This window comes from Vanacampus margaritifer, chromosome 12 (genome assembly GCF_051991255.1).
Source record: "Vanacampus margaritifer isolate UIUO_Vmar chromosome 12, RoL_Vmar_1.0, whole genome shotgun sequence".
Classification (NCBI taxonomy): Eukaryota; Metazoa; Chordata; class Actinopteri; order Syngnathiformes; family Syngnathidae; genus Vanacampus; species Vanacampus margaritifer.
This window is the reverse complement of record NC_135443.1, coordinates 8,416,841-8,434,764: the sequence shown is the minus strand read 5'-3', so window position 1 is coordinate 8,434,764 and position 17,924 is coordinate 8,416,841. Positions and strand designations below refer to the sequence as shown.

Sequence of the window (17,924 nt, the reverse complement as noted above, 5' to 3'; positions counted from 1 at the left end):
TTGTATGATGCTGCTTAACATTGTTGTTGTTTTTTTTCAGACCAATATTTTATTTACACAAAATAATTAGCTACTGAAAGTTTGAAGATGGTCAACAGAATTGCTGGTGGAGCACTGAAATGGATTAATGGATGGATGGGTGGTGGATAGATGCAAGGTTTATGCATATTATCATCTGTTAATCAGCAGTTAATCAGTTAATCAGTTAATCATCAGCATCCATTGCAGCCGGGTCATCCAGGAAGGGAGATTGAAGGGGGAAAAGATTTGGTCTTTTAGTGTAAAACAACTCATAAATATTCTTAACTATTCTTTACTTGGGTCAAATTCGGTCATTTGGGATCAAATGGACCCAAGTAGAGGATCGGTCCATTTTTTACCCATAGTTGGGTTATTTTTGACCCAACTGTCTTTAGAGTGTAGATATATAGATACGGTAAAAAGATTATTCAAAACTACTAACAACATAAATTCCAAATTCCAAACACAAATCATATACACTATTTACAGACATTGGAAAACGAACCAAGTGTTTTTTTTCTAAATATACTGTACCTACTACATTATATGTACCTGTGGCTAAAAAGCAAAGTATTCGTTCTGTTGAACAAAACTGAATTTATGAATGAATATTCATGTGGCTAGTCAATGCAACTATCGTTGTAGCAGCTTCTGAAAGATCTCTGATGCATTCTGGAAAAAATTGCAAAGGATGCGTGATCACCGATTATGTGCGTTTACCATTTTGCCTGACATTGTATTCACTAATATTTAACAATACTGTATCTAATACCACCCGTGGTAATCCGTCCTCTAAGACCACATTAAATGTACTTTTTAGGGGTGAAAATTAGAAATAGACCGATATGGTTTTGTCAGTTTTAATTTCAAACAAAAACAGAAGGTGCAGAGATTTCCCAGAGTCAACAGCATCTCTGAAAATTTAAATACCCGGTAATTAGTTCCCTGAAGTTAACAATTTTTTTTTTTAATGGATCTATTATTGTCCTTATCATTTTCAAAATGGCCAACGTCGATATTCGTCAAAATGCTGAACATCGGAGCCGAGTCCCTAGTACAAATGTACAGGGTGTCCATAAAGTCTCTTTACCATTTCAAAAATGTATTAAAAATCCAATTGATTAGATATTTTATTTAGATTTGTTCTATTGTATTCAGCGTTTATTAAAGTTTTGTTTTTTTTATCACACTGCATTTGTGTTTTTCAGGGATCCTGTTTGTCAAAGGTCAAAGGTCAACCACGCCTTCCTTTATCTAACACTGTCCCTGTCTCCATAAATTTATTGTGCCACACACGAATTGACGGACGTGATGGTGGATTTCTTCCATACTTAGTTCTGTAGTTTCGCTGAGTCTGCCTACCCGATTTTGTTTCAATAAACCGTGAGACACATTGCGCCTTCTCTTGAGGGGTAGCCATTTTGTAGGGGTTCATTCAACATCACCTCTTTGACAAACAGGATCCCTGAAACACACAAATGCAGTGTGATAAAAAAAAAAAAAAAAACTTTAATAAACGCTGAATACAATAGAACAAATCTGAATAAAATATCTAATCAATTGCATTTTTAATAAATTTTTTAAATGGTTAAGAGACTTTATGGACACCCTGTACTTCTTTTTTTTCTTCTTTTTTTTCTGGAGAGCTCAGTATTGTTCATTCAGTAATTTTACCGATTTTACATGTCATCATCATTGCTCTCTCTTTTTTTTATATTTATTTATTTTTTTAATTTAAAAAAAAATATTTTGTATGTGGGTGAAAATGTGTATGTGCATGCGTGTGTGTGCGTGAGTGCGTGTGAGTGTGTATTCATTAATTCACCTAAAACCTATTAAATAATCCCATACCATTCAACTAAACCGAACACTTCCAGCCAGAGTCGTGAGGCCGTCAGGAGACCCGAGGAAGGACCAAAGAAAGGAAGGAAAGTGAAATCCATTACCCGCTAATTAGTTCCCTGAAGTTAACAATTTTTTTTTTAAATGAATCTATTATCATCCTTATCATTTTTCAAAATGGCCGATGCCGATATTCGGCAAAATGCTGAACATCGGAGCCGAGTCCCTAGTACGAATGTACTTCGATGCTGTGATTAACCTGATTTCATCTCACCTGTGATATTGCTACATTATTTGAGGGCATTTTTACCCAAGACAGAACTTATTAGGAGCGATGAGGCCTAATTTATTTTGCCCTTACATGAAGCATATCTAGTTTCAAAATAAACCTATGTGCAATGTTCTGACTCTTAAGTGGTAAAATACAGTATAAGATCTCCTTAACAGTCTTGCAGTGATTAGCTAAACACACGCTGTGCCTGCTTTTAAATGATGCACTTGAAGGTAGCGAGCGCTTGCTTGAGTCAGAGCACAGATGAAGTGGATTTGCGTTCAAGTGTGTTTTACCGTATCCTGTATAACCTTCTCTCCCGCCTCCTTTCTCTTGCGAGTCATTCTAAATGTGGCCACTGCGCAGCATATAGTGTACCGGGGGAAAGTGGGATGTGTGTGACCATGCTTTGATAGCATGTCATAGTGAATTAGCCTCTGCGTGGCATCCGGCTGGCACACACCGCAGCCTGCCCTCTGCCCACCACACCGCATATGTGCCCAAGATTAGAATTAATAACCAGCACTGCCAATCATGCTTAAATCACAATAAGTCTGCATTTAGGGGGCGCCGGGAGGTCACAGGCATCTGGGCCTCTCGATAGCCAATCTGGAGCAACTAATAAGGCAAGTTTGCAGAAGTGTGTAGGTGTGTGTGCGTTTAGTTACTCATTTCACTGCTGGTGGTGGCAGCTGCTCTGGTGGACCGCAGTGACTTGACAGAGTTCGCCGTCTGAAAGACAAAATGCAGGGCGTCGCAGCAACTGCTGAGGCAAACGTTCATGTTAGATTACAGAGTGCGTTTGTATTTATTTTTTCATATGGATTCTCTGATGGACAGCAGCGTTAACATGCAATGCGTATGTGATTTTTTTTTTTTATAACGATGTTGCACTTCAAAAGTCTTCATTTTTCAATATATCAAAAAAAACATATTGAAATCGGAATCATTCTCACGCTGAACAGCCTCCTGAAATTGGTTGTGCTTATGGCCACCCTCTGTTTATCAGATTATATTGTATATTATAAAAATACCTGAATCAGATTTATCGGCCAAGCGTATAAAAATAATTTATTTAACAGTCACAACCTATCCGAGAAACATAAAAAACAACAATGACCAAAAGAGGGAGACAGAATGGGAAGCCTGGCGGTTCTCCAATTAGTGTTTCTTAGATTTAAACAAAAACAAAACATAAGGAGGGAGGGGACCCGGTGGTCTGGTCGGCGCTGGATTTCACTTTTCTTTCTTTTCTTTGATCCTTCCTCGGGTCTCCTGACAATCTCACGACTCTAGCTGGACTCTATGAACCTGGGGGGCGGGGCTGGGGTAACATCCATGCATATTGACATAAATTGCAAACTTAGGTCTTTTTTTTTAATGAATGTTTTGATATCAGTGGCAACGTCTGAGGCCAGTGTTTTATATGGCTTTGTTTGTATTTATTTTATGCTTGCTTACTGCAGTCTGAAGTCATGTGTAAACTGCAGGTGATGGTCAATGTGCAACCACGCATCCATTCCAACATAAATACCGAGAGTGCTTTTAGATCGGTTATGATTATCTATTTTAATTATTATTTATTTATTTCAAATAAATACTTGCTTGGAATCCAACCAACCGAAACACTGTAGTTATTAAATGAATCCATAGTTGGGTTTTGTTCATGTTATAATAATAATAATAATAATAAATAATAATAATAATAATAATAATAATAATGTTGTTTTGGCTTTGGGCGCTGGAAAATTAAGGTTGACACATAATGAGTGATGTGAAAATGTCCCTCATGATTACCGAGAAACTTGTGCACCCCCCCCCCCCTCTCCTTTCTCCCTTCAGTAACACGAAGCTGTGGCCATATTGCAGTGGCCACGTTCAACTGCTTCTTTAATATGCAGACACATCCGGTAATTGCAATCAAAACAACAAAACAACATATGTCAGCCCCCCGGAGACTGGCAGCAGCGTGTCCTGCAGGCTCCACAAATGAAGAGTGATGCTTGACAAATGAACACTAGATTGGCTACGTAAATACCATCTCTGAAAATTCACCCCATAATAATTTGGTATTCACAGCATCCAGTCAAACTGAGAGTGGGGGGGCTAGAGAAGTTGTGGGGTGGATGGAAAGAACAAAGGAAAAATGGAAAGTAGTAGTCTTGATTTAAAATCATACGCTAAACTCTCCTCCCAAACCTGGATCAGCTCCTCAGTTTACATGCACTGACAATATTTGTGAAATATTGGCCATTTTTTGGACTGATCATGTGGAAAAGCTTCCTTTTATGTAGTGATAGTGGAATTGCAGGAATTACGCCATTTTGAATTTATTTTGGAAATAGTGCACCATTTTTGGCCTATATTTGAATGAATACAGACGCTCCCCAACTTACGAACGAGTTACGTTCCGAGCGATCGTTTGTAAGGTGAATTTGTTCGTAAGTTGCTTCAGTGCTATATTTTGTATTATAATTTATGTTTAAAGAGAATACGTACAGTACTGTACTACGTATGTTAGAGAGAGAGAGCGAGAGACACACACAGTATGTACATGTACGTAATAAGATAAATAAAATGAAGTTTAACTTACTTTTGGAAGATGTACTCGATGCTTAAGGATTTGATGGAGGAGGAGGAAGAGGAGGATTTTATATCATGAGAGGTTCTTCGTCGTCGCTGGAATGGGCTTCAAAAGTTACTTCCTCCTCCGTAACTTCAATGTAGGAAGAAGTTGAGGGTCGAGGAGAAGAAGATGAGGGTTGATGAGTATCTTCCTTGGAGGATTTACTAGAAACTGGCCGAAAGAAGCGATCTAACGACGATTGCACAGTTTTCTTCTTTTTTCATCATAAATGATGCGGTAGCACTGTATGGCATCATTCAATTGATTTGCAACCTTTGTGCAACGTTCAATATTTGGGTCTTGCTGCTCGAAGAGTGCGATGGCTTTATCTATGAGCGACAGGCGTTTCTTCTTCTTCCTCCTCCTCGACACGTTGCTGAGCCTCCAATGCTGGGTGAGCTCTCACAGCGCCAAGCGTCGGTATTAGCGGCGGAAAGAAGCACTACAGTACTCGGAAAAGGGTGCGCAATACAAAATCTAACTTACAGCATCTCTTTCCGAACATTTTTTGACATGCGCGCATGCGCGCAGACATGTTCGTATGTACCGTTGTTCGTAACTCGAATGTTCGTAAGTAGGGGAGCGTCTGTACTCACGAAATATTGCGCACACACATAAGGCCCGGCAAAAATTTGATATTTTATAGGATTCTTGTCCAATGTGACAGTACCCCAATGTGGCCAGGGTTGTGAGGGCAACCATTTTTTTTTTGTTGCTGAAAGGAGAAACAATTCACATCACGGCACGTCATTGAGACTGACAGGTGTCATTGTAATTGAACAAATGATCATTTACTCTTCCCATACCAGCCACTCAACTCAGTGTGATTGACCCGCCCTGAGCTGTTCTATTTACAAAATCTGCTCCACCAATTGCACCGTCGATATTTATGCCTCTGGTGGTATGTGACCATGTGCAACCTGCTGCATGCAGAGAAAACCAAACTCCATACAAAAAAAATAAATAAAAAAAACTTGTCTGCTTTTCGGCAACATCTCCTTAGAATAGTCTTCAGGAGTCAACCACGAGGACAAATCTGCAGCTGGAGTCCCATAGACAATTTGTGGTTGCATGCAATCCTGCTCTGGCAACACCTGTGACATTGTCACATTGATGGTCCCAAACTGTACTGGCTCAACGTTCCACTTGGACCATCCATCGCCATAGAGACTGGGTACTGTTAACTGGGCAACAGCTGGTCCAATCCCCCGATTCAGAATCGATTTTAAATGTCCCAAATTATTTCACACTGTCTTGCCTTTGTCTGTGTGTGCCTTTATTTGGAGCGCTGTTCATGTTGTACCCGGTTTGGCCACTGAGGGGCAGTGTGGTTTCACGCGGTCTGATACACTGTTAAGTTGTAGCCACATTAGAGAGTAGAAGGAAAAAGTCACGATCAAGTTATTTCAATAAAAGTTTTTTTTCAGTGTGGAGCCGTTCTTTTGGGTGATAAAAGTGCTGACTCGCTAATTAGCATTAGCGAGTCAGACTGGAGTAGATCATTACAATTCCTTGCACATCTATAGATTGAAGCAAAAATCATTGTCAATCAAATCATTTTGAATAAAAAATCGTTTTTAATCAAAAATCTATTTTGAATCGAATCGCAGGCCCAAAAATCGGAATCGAATCGTGAGACATTCAAAGATTCCCACCCCTACTGCAGCGCCACTAACTCCTACGGCGCAGTTTCCATGGACTACTACAATCGGAAGAGGCCTTGTATTGAGAAGCAGTGGCATGGCGCTTGAATTCCATATTGGAAGAGCATGTTTCAGGATGGTTAACCTAACCACTTTTTTTCTTTCTTTTTTTTACCTTAAGTACAGCTATACAAAGTTATTTCAGAGGCGTGTATTTCAATGGTAGCCCATTGCACTAATCAGTAGCCAAGAAGTTGCTGTCACTTTCAAAAAGTTTGTGATTGTAAATAAATCACTTTCACTTAACAAATGTCAGTATTTTGGACGGCTACTTGGGACTTGAGGACCCAAGCTTCATGTTACGTCCTGGTAACACCCAAATGGGACATATCTAATGGTGGTGGGCGGATTGATCCCTCCTGTGTTTCTATCGTGTGCCTTCACGTGACTTAGCATCTCATCTTTGTAGTAGATTGCACGACACATACAGTATTGCATATTTTTGGTATGCTGCTTGTTTTATGTTTTATATTTGTTGTTGCAGCATGATAAACTTTAACATCTTGTTTATTTAGGTTGAAAAATAATTTATGAAAGCAGAATTTTTAGGTTTTTTTTTGTATTTGTAGTTTCTGAACAGTATATAATAAAGTATTTGTTTAAATTTCTATTTCTATCTTCACTTTGTTCACTTAAAGAAAGTAAAAAAAATGGTTGTAATAATTCTGGGGGAGGGGGACATTGAATTACTACTACTAATAATAATAATAATTAAATTATTATTATTGATTATAATAATAATAGATTTTTATTATTTTCTAATAATTATTAATATGCCGCGTTTTTGCTGACCTAAACATATGTTAACTTAATATCAGTGAAGAGTACTATGAGTCTTAACTACCTTTACTTAGATTGGGTGATCCCTTTCATGATTAATGTAAAAACACACAATGTAAATGACATAATAGTTCGATGAGAAAATGTCATTCTGGGTGGGTGGGAAATATCACCTTGTAATACTCAGTAGATGCCACAAGAGGACAGCAAAGTCACGTCAAAAAGTCGACACTTAATACTACCGGGAACAAATCATGTGTAGCAGTTGCTTTTAACTGAAGAACATTTGAGTCACTGCATTTAAAAAAGAAAGAAAGAAAGAATGTATGCAACTCTTTAAGCACAGCACAGAATACTGCTTCTACGGTTAGACTACTGTAGATGCTAAATAAAACAATTGATGTTGTTTTGTTTTTCAGCAATACTTCTGTTTTCCACGTTGCCTACAAGGTTGTTATCATTACAGGGAAAAAAAAAATCTATAAGAAAAAATGGGAATAAAACATTTTTGTGAATGAAATAAAATTAAAGCAGTGTGACGATCGTATACTGTACAATGCTCTCATTTTCACAAACACCTTGCAGGAGGTATGAGCTTCATTGAACTTTTCTCTTCACAGACAACATAAAGACGTGATGGCATGCTTCCTTCTTCTCATTACACTCCTCTCTACTGTGCGGTTGAGAATTCCAGCCTTTATAAATCAAGCCTAATTGGTCTGAGCCTGCAGAAAACGCCACCTTAATGTATTAACAGTTCCCAGGAGGAGAGAGGAGGAGCTTACTATAAAAATGTGGCGGCTGTCGATATTTCCTCAAGGGCCATCTAGATCTTGCTGTTCTGACATGGAGGTGATCAAAGGTGACTTGTTGGCGTTATATACTCTGGTCTAGGCTACAGTATGCTTAACAATTGATCAGATAATCTGTCACTTTATTAGGTACACATCTCATATTTGACGATGTTTACCACCATATCTATTTCGCGACGTGGCGGCTGTATCTCTTTTTGTTTTCATATTCAACTCAGTGAAGTCACTTCAAAATATTTCAAGAGGAGAATGAGGAGCCTGGGCTGCATGGATATTGATCAGGAATGGTTTATTTATGGGTTTGATCATAGGTTTTTCAATTTCTCAATCCCAATACAAATTGGAGACATACAACGGTGCAAGGGAGGAGGGATCATAAGTGTCTATTCCTTCTATTCCAGGAGGCCCTTGCAAGTAAAAAAAATATATTGGGGCATCTAAGGCAACTAAGGAGAAATACAATTGTTAAAATATCCAAGTATTGATTTTGTAATTTGAGGAAATGGCGATTGATCATGCGTCCACTATATTGGACTTTGGGCATCATTAGCTGTATTGTGACTATGTAACTTTGTTACTTTTGAAAATACTACATCTGCAGTATTTTTATTTTTATTTTTTTGCTTTAAATTATCATTTAATTCTTATTATAGCAATATTTTATGGATTTTAGTCCTCATACTGTTAGTGGCCAGGTGCAGAATATGCTAGCAAAACCTACAGGATAGTCGACCATATACCATCTGACTCAAGTGGGGATGATGACAGCGGCAGTGATGATGAATGGTTGCCAGAAAAAAAGAAAATTATTATCTGTGCTTCATAAAAAGTTTTTCTTTGGGTAAATGTTTTTGCAATACATGTAGTAGTTTTGGAGTATATTAAAAATATGTGAAGGCCATGTTGAAAATGAAATAGACATTTTCTATAGTGTTTAAATTTTTGGGTTATTTATTCTTTTCTTACAAACATATTTCATCAGTTGCTCAAATGCACGTTGTCCACCCTAGTGGACATGTCACCAACTCCTTGAAAAATATATGTTTAAAAAAAAAATGAAGGTGTTTTATTTTTCCATGCCTATAGAGAAAAAAAATCCTGATTCGTGCATCTTAATCAATTAATGATTATTTTTAGGTTTTATGAGACGGATGTACGTGATTATTTTGTATGTCATTTTATGTAGTTACCGTATAAAACGCTTTAAATTGCCTTGCGTGCAAATTGTGCATTACAAATAAACTTGACTTGCCGGAACATCACATAGATAACACTTTATTCCGTTTTGTTCTTTAAATGTATTTAAAAACTCCCGTAACCCCCGTTATGAGCACAATCCCTGCGCAAAATAGTTAATTAGATTAGGGAGTGTGACAGAGTGCAGTTTTGGGAGTTGGAAAAAAAGCTCTCAGATGATTAACGCACAAACAAACATTACAGTCGCACAATTCCCAACACCCACATTTCTGAATAATATCGTTCCAAAAATAGCACTGTAGAATGATCTTTCTTCCTCACCTTGTTTAAGGCCATCACACACGAGTCAGTAGTCACACAATAAATAGAAAGTAAAGAAACGTACTGCTTTCATACCTAGTATCCTTTTAATGAACCCTACTGTGATAGAAAAGCACTACGTACTCTCCCATTCTGCTCACCTTAAGGAAAATGGGTTAATGTGCAGCAAATGAAAAATTCGTTTTCCTGGGTAGTCAATGTTATAGATCAGCATACATGATCATTTATGGCATGCTTGGCTGAAGGTGAAATCACTAATTAGACCAGCAATCTCAGTTTGAAAACATGTTTCCTCAACTCCAGTGGACCCCCACATACTCACAGTTTGGCCCCCGTGGATTCAACATTTTTCCCCTAATATATTTTCCAATTTATTATTATTATTATATATCTATATACCTATATATATATTTTTTTTTTATTATTATTATTATTATTATTATTATTATTATTATTATTTAAAAAAAAACAGTTCCTTTTTTTGAAAAAAAAAGAAAGTTTAACTGCAGTGGTCAATTAATGTCTTATGTAGAATGTAAAGATGGATGAGAGATGTAAAGATGACGGAGAAGAGTTTTTCTTTGAACCTCAAAATGCATGTCAGCATGTCACCTAATAGAATCACAATATAGCACAGCAGATTTTCTCTGAACAGTCCATAAATGCAGTATAGGCTGAGAGCAAAAAAATTCAACCTCAAATGTCAAAGGGACCTTAAAGGGAGAATTTTATCACTAACTCACAATTATCGATTTGATTCGATATTGATTGATATTGTACTAGGTTACCGGTTCAGTCATTGTTCTCCAAAGTAAAATAAGATGTTTGCAAATGTCTTATTTTGATTAGACACAGACGATAATCAGTCTTCTTTTATGAAGGACTACAGAAATCAGTGAACAATTAATGTTGGTATACTGAAATCAGAGGATTTGGACACATTTCAATTTAAAAAAAAGGCTCCAAACGATTACTCGAACTCATTCACTCCCAGCTATTTTACTGGATTTTGACTGATTTTGCAAGGCCCACAAAATATTGTGTTCTATTGTTATAAAAACATGGAACCTACCAAAAGAAAGATTCTTTCATCAGGAAGAAAAATATTTTTGTACTTGTTTCTGTTTTGCATCAATTAGCATTCGAATATAGCTAGGTTTAATCATTATTCACAAACCTGTTGAAAACACTGCGGAAAAGAGCTTGTTGCAACATGGCCCTGGTTGATCTCTTATACTCCGCTGCCACCCGCTGGCCGTTTTTTGTAATAATTACCATTGCTGTAAGCGACCTCTTTAGGTCAGAGGCTGTTTCAAAGCATTCTGTATGCTGTAGCATAAAAAACAACAACATAAAAACGTATAAATACATTTTAGGGACCATGGCAATATTTAAAATTGAATTTTAATATGCTTTTGGGAGAAAATAGTTGTCGATTAATTTGATAATCGACTACTTGTGGATTTTTCAATTAAGTTTTACAGCTATAAAAATCTATTTTAATCATTTTAATCTATTTTCTATTTGGTATAGACAATTGAGTTTCATGTTTACAGAATACACTGCACATGCACTTAGTCAAGATTGCCATGGCAACCTCATCCACCATCCCTTCCTTAGAGGCTAGGATAGTCACTGGAATACTCTGTGATATTTTTTGTTATATATTAGTATACTTTTTTTTTTTTTTTTTTTAGGAAGGTGACGATCTTTGCATTTTCCCTATACAGTACATGTCGTTTATGATGCAGAAGAACACGATTCCTGAGGCTTACATTTTAAATTAGATCTTTACAGCCGCCGTGACCTTTTGTCCGCTCAGTTTTTACTCACACAGTCTGGCAGAATGGGGCGGCTGTTTCAGCTGCAGCAGTACAATGTTTTGCTGTAAACACAGACCAAAACGGTGCAAAAACTACAGTGTCATTTGATCACATACAATTTCATTCCCACTATATTTGTCAACTATTATTGTCTGCAAAGCGATTTTGGTCAGATGCTTGTTCTCCTGGCTGTAATCTGATGGATTACAGCCAGGGCAGCCCAGAGCAAACAGTGAGAGATTGGCAGTGACTAAGAAGGTAACATAGCAACAAGAAGCTCCAAGTAGGTGATGACTTGGAGAGTCTTTTTGCCTCTGTTGTTTCACAATCTCAGCAAAAATAGCATAAAACATCCTGTTTGCAATTATTAGTATGTTTAGTACTTTTTGAATTCATTTTGCATCTTCAGTTGCACACACAAAAACCAATGTAGACTTCTTTGAGAAAGCCGACACACCGTGCATTAATTAACGTTTCAAACCAGAAATGTTTTTTGGTTCATTTAAGGATCACGGAAAACAGTTCTACAGCATCATCAACTTGTCATTTAATGCGAAGTTTGAGGTCATAGTGCAGGATTAAGAGCTGGAGAAAAAACAGTTTGCTTGATAGGTGTGACGTGGTGAGTCAGATATGTCGGCTGCTTGTTTGAGCACTCCGTGATTTACAAAAAGAACTGCTAGGACATACATTGTCATTACAGACGCTCCCCTACTTACGAACATTCAAGTTACGAACAACGGTACATACGAACATGTCTGCGCGTATGCGCGCATGTCAAAAAATGTTCGGAAAGAGATGCTGTAAGTTAGATTTTGTATTGCGCACCCTTTTCCGAGTACTGTAGTGCTTCTTTCCGCCGCTAATACCGACGCTTGGCGCTGTGAGAGCTCACCCAGCATTGGAGGCTCAGCAACGTGTCGAGGAGGAGGAAGAAGAAGAAACGCCTGTCGCTCATAGATAAAGCCATCGCACTCTTCGAGCAGCAAGACCCAAATATTGAACGTTGCACAAAGGTTGCAAATCAATTGAATGATGCCATACAGTGCTACCGCATCATTTATGATAAAAAAAGAAGAAAACTGTGCAATCGTCGTTAGATCGCTTCTTTCGGCCAGTTTCTAGTAAATCCTCCAAGGAAGATACTCATCAACCCTCATCTTCTTCTCCGCGACCCTCAACTTCTTCCTACATTGAAGTTACGGAGGAGGAAGTAACTTTTGAAGCCCATTCCAGCGACGACGAAGAACCTCTCATGATATAAAATCCTCCTCTTCCTCCTCCTCCTCTCCTTAAGCATCGAGTACATCTTCCAAAAGTAAGTTAAACTTCATTTTATTTATCTTATTACGTACATGTACATACTGTGTGTGTCTCTCGCTCTCTCTCTCTAACATACGTAGTACAGTACTGTACGTATTCTCTTTAAACATAAATTATAATACAAAATATAGCACTGAAGCAACTTACGAACAAATTCACCTTACGAACGATCGCTCGGAACGTAACTCGTTCGTAAGTTGGGGAGCGTCTGTATTATACAAATTTTGCCTTCATTTTCTAGTGCTGAACAGTTGTCTTTTCTGATTTGACTTATTTGGGACGACATGTGAGAAGTATACATTCTCTCATCAAAATCAGCACCATAATACAATGCTTGTACGTAATTGTGCTAAATTCCTGCCAGAAATGTGACAATTAAGCAAAGGAAATGGTATCTGTTGTCGCATTCTCCGCGATTTCCACGTCAAATCTCACTCAATTTTAATTTTAATTGTAAAAAAAAAAATGTGTGGGTGTGCGTGAGGGGGGGGGGGGGGTCAGTTTGAAAACATGTTTCCTCAACTCCAGTGGACCCACAGTTACTCACAGTTTGGCCCCGTGGATTCAACATTTTTCCCCCAATATATTTTCCAATTTATTATTATATATATATATATATATATATATATATATATATATATATATATATATATATATATATATATATATAAATAAGTCTCACTGCAGTTAGGCAGCCAGTACTATCTAAAGATGAGATGATAAGGCAAAGATATGAAGTGGAGGTGGTTGTGAATGATAAATCAGGAGTTGATCAAATATTTCTCTTTTACTTTTTGAGATGCAAATATATTCTTAAATAAATTAACCCGGTCGAAACCAAGGGAATGGATCATTTATTATCCGGGGCACTCAGTAAATGAATGTTTTTCATAAGCATAAAACATAAGTCCTTTAATAATGTCGATTGATCTAAACAAATATGTCGTACATTCCACCCCAGGTGTATTGGCAAGCTAATTGCATCGGTTCCACATCGGACCTTAAGCAGTCGCTTGCAGCCGTCTGTTACCGTTTGCACAACTCAATTCGATTTTGGTGAGATGGTGCATTAACATTTGAATGGCGCTAGACTTTTCCCACTTCAAGATGCGGTTGACTGTTTCTGAAGGATGGTTGACGACTGACGAAAGATTTGACTGGATATTTCAGAATACAAAAGGTTTGACGCCCTACAGCAAGCTACAGCTATAAGAATTGCTTCTGTCCTCTTTTTGAATTACATTTTACGTTTGGCGGTATACTGTAGTTTCCCCCCAACAAACTTATTTTTACAACACAGAAAGCCCCCAACTTTTTCAATCAATGCGGTTCAAGTTCCATTTTTGCCGCAATAAATATGTGTTTATTTGTATGTGCTGGAGATTTATAAAAGCAGTAATAGGAAATTCAAGCGAGGCAGGTGTGAGCCAAAGGTGAGGAGTGAAAGCAGCTTGTGAGAACACCGTATTCCGCTCTTGAAAAAAAGGAGATTGGAGCTCAACTCGTTCTGCGGGGTGTGAAATAGGGAATACTCTCAAAGAGGTGAGAAAGAGGGAGCGAAGATGAGAAGCTGACGAGAAAAAGTGTAAGAGAAAATAATTGCCAAGTTTAAACTTGGAGTACAAAAAAAACCCAGTGAAAATTAGCTTCATCTAATTCATAACACATCTATAAATACATGAACTTGCAAATGAAAGCAGGTATCATTTAGATCAAACTTTGCAGACAATTGCTATCTTGCGACACTGTTACCAAAAATAAACCAACACAGCAGTTTAAACAAATGTGGTTTTGCCTCAGTATTAAGTCAGGTCAATGTGGGGACTGACCATTAGTATCCATTTGTGAAAAGAAAATATTAAATTGACCATATTTGGACGTATGTTTCCGCCCAACAAAATAGTGACAAAATTACACTGTTTGGCATTCCTATTAAAAGTAATCAGGGCCACTCAGGATGTGGGCGCGGGCCACATGAGGCCCACGGGCCGACAGTTGCCCATCCCTGAGCTTGCTATTTTAACATGAACAGACCAGCAAAATTATGCAAAGCCTGCAAACCTCAGCACTGGAATTGATATCAAATTCTGACCCAATTGTTTTCATATTCAGCCTTCTAATTTTTTTGTTCCAGATTCAGTTTGAGGCACTCATATTACCACATTAGGACATCACACACGCCCCAAAGCAGAAAGGACTGTGAACAAACTATCGGAGATGCATGACCCACATGGTAATTTATCAATGTAATATGACCTTGCCAAATATCATTTCAACATGACTTACCGCCATATGCCATTGCGGTGTCTTAGATATAACATTGATTGACAGCAGTAAAGACAAGGTTGAAATCAATTTCTATTGTACAGTGCAGCCAATATTATTCTCTCAATTAATCAAGCACCCTGTGCAAAAAAAAACCCCACTATATTTACGTACCACACTGTCAGAATCACTAGCACATACCATTAAGTGTGTTTTTTATGTGTGACATTAGAGTTATGTATTTATGTAAATAAGCAAAGTGAAGCAATGTCGGGGTTACCGTCATTCAATCACTGTGGATAAAAGTATGCACAGGCCATCTTAATGATGTGTAAAATTTAATACGACTCAATCTGTATTACAGCATTTATGTATTATTATTCATAGCTGTACGTCTGTGTTGTCACAACCTGGTGTTGACAATTAATTTTTCTTCATATGCAATTAGAGCCTCTGCATCAGCAATAGACCAAAAACAAATCTGTTCTCACCACTAACTCAATTCATAAACCTGAGTTTATGTCATGTTTTGGTTCTGTCATGTTCAGTTTCTGCTTTCCTTGTGTGTTTTCCTTGTCTTGTTAATTGTGACCCTGCCCTTCCTTGTGTTGTCCAATCAGTGCCCTCAGCCACTTGTGTCTGGTCCAGGTGTGTCTTGTTGCGTCATTAGTGTTGGTGTATTTAGTCTGCTGTCTCTCCTCTGTCTGTGTTGGTGCATTGTGGTATGTATGTTTGTCCTCATGTCATGCTGCCTGTTTTCTGTTCCCTCCCAAGTTCTAGTTCAAGTTCATGTTTTGTTGCTGTCTGTTTTTTGTTCCCTCTTTTGTTCAAGTTCAAGTTCATGCTTTGTTTTATGTTTTTGAACTTTGGAAACCTTTTTGTCAATAGAAATTAAATCCCTTTTTTTTGGACTACACCTCTGCCTCCTTGCTCTGCCTTCCCGCATCTGGGTCCTAAAGCCCCCCGTTTTTACAGTTTAAAACTTAACAATTTCATGTTACACACGCAATATTGAGCGTCGGCCCTTGTTGTTTCTTTGCTGAAGTTTTATTGTATAGTATTGTATAGGCCTTACTTTGTTTACATTGATTGGATTTAAAAAAAATATAATAATAATAATTTTTAAAAACCTTTGGGCTGTGACTAAGAAAAGTCCTGACTTTCCTCGGGTACAAAGTTAGTTCTGTGTCTGGAGAATCAACTTGGCCAAGGTGAGTGGAAAAGTTTCCGAGGGGAAAAAAAATTCACTGCAATGCATACACACAGTGACTTCTAATGAGTAGAGAAAGTGCTGAGTCATGCACTCCCTCTCCCTAATTCTACTCACAATGAAATTTCCTTATTTAATCTGTGGCATGAAATGACATTTCCACATTTGGAATCGACTTTTTAACCCTGTGTGATACATACAGTACTAGAATCCCTCATTTTGTGTCACATAAACACAGGGAGAATATGTAAAAGTGTCTCATAATAGGTGCTAAGTTCCAACTCTGAATCTCCTTTGTATGAGGCAAACCCCGGAGCTAACCACGATGACATTTCGCTGCTTTTTTCACTTCCTTTATTACAACATGGCAGCATGGATGGCATGGCTCAAGTTGTAAAATGGTGGACTTCCAACCTAGGTCATGGGTGCCATCCTCAACCCTTGTGACCTTTGCCGAAGTATCCTTGAGCAAGATACTGAACCTCCTGATGCTGCGCCATCAGTAGGTAAAGTGAGCTAACTAATGAATACACACACACTCACACGCACGCACTCACCCATATACAATTTTTTTTAATTAAATAAAAAAATAAATATAAAAAAATTAAAATTAAAAAATAAATATAAAAAATTTAAATAAAAAAATTAAATTAAAAAAATTAAATTTAAAAAAAGAGAGCAATGATGATGACATGTCAAATCCGAATGAACAATACTGAGCTCTCCAAAAAAAAAAATAATAATAAAAAAAATAAATTAAAAAAAGGAGGTAAAGTGAGCAAGCAATCAAAGAACATTGAACATAAATCATTTTCGAATTTTCTAGCTCTTAGAGTCACAAAACACCACTGCCGGACCTCAGCCTTAAGTGGGCCGCATGGAATGCATGGGGGCACAATTATTATTATTACCCTACACACAGTGCATACTTTGCTCAATATTTTTTATGATCTGATAGCTACTATACACCATCCATGCAGCGCTGCTAAAGAATGCCTACATCGACATAAACCCCAAATTGAGTCAAACATCTTTTGCTGATGTCACCAGCCCTACTGGATGTGACAAAGTGAAACGATATAATCAAGACGCCTCGTTCATTTGCTGCTTGGAGACCGTTGAACACTCAAAGGCTGAACTACTGTTGATTGTATTGGGCCATTGTGTAATGTGCGTACATTTATTGTTCCCTCACAATCAATCAAAATACAGCCGTTAATAAACACCTGGCGATTAGAGTAGGTACACCACTTAGTGAAAATGCCCAACGTGTCAATACTTTGTGCGGCCAACATTATTTTCCAGCACTGCCTTAACTCCATCGGGCGTTCATCATAATTAACAGCTTGCAACTGGAATCCTCTTCCACTTTTCTATGACGACGTCGCGAAGCTGGCGGATATTCGAGACCTTGCGCTCCTCCAACTTCCGTATGAATGTACATTCTATTCGCGATATTGTACATGTACGGATACGTCAGCCATGTTTGTAGTTTTTTGTTGTTGACTGACACATGAGATTTTTTTTCATGTGACTAATTTGTGTTTAACGAGCGCCAACTGGTGATTCTTCTAACTTCGCCCTGATGAAGACGCGCTTGTGTTGAAACGCGTCAGCAGTACATATTCAAAAAAAGGATTTTAAATATCACTACAGAGTGCCTTTTTTTTTCATTTTAGTTAATAAAAGTATGAAAACCTAGCAAAAAAATATTGTACATTTAGAACAGA

The 17,924-nt window shown here is 37.7% G+C and overlaps 2 protein-coding genes across 5 annotated transcripts in view; one reads left to right on the top strand and one right to left on the bottom strand.

Moving 5' to 3' along the window:
- The window catches only part of fancl (FA complementation group L), a 113,921-nt gene that overhangs the window by 77,757 nt on the left and 18,240 nt on the right, over positions 1–17,924 (top strand). The window contains exon 17 of one of the 3 annotated variants that reach the window (XR_013296094.1): positions 6,371–6,389. The exons of the other annotated variants lie outside the window; for them this stretch is intronic. The gene's annotated coding sequence lies outside the window, so the exon portion shown is untranslated. Of the gene's footprint in view, positions 1–6,370; positions 6,390–17,924 lie in introns of those variants that run through there. 3 annotated transcript variants of the gene reach the window in all.
- Positions 1,988–17,924, bottom strand: part of LOC144061151 (uncharacterized) — a 37,820-nt gene continuing 21,883 nt past the window's right edge. The window contains exon 3 of one of the 2 annotated variants that reach the window (XM_077581313.1): positions 1,988–2,866. In XM_077581313.1, the coding sequence (XP_077437439.1) occupies positions 2,795–2,866 (72 nt within the window). In that variant the 3' untranslated portion in view covers positions 1,988–2,794. The remainder of the gene's footprint in view (positions 2,867–17,924) is intronic. The other variant, XM_077581314.1, reaches the window with a different exon arrangement.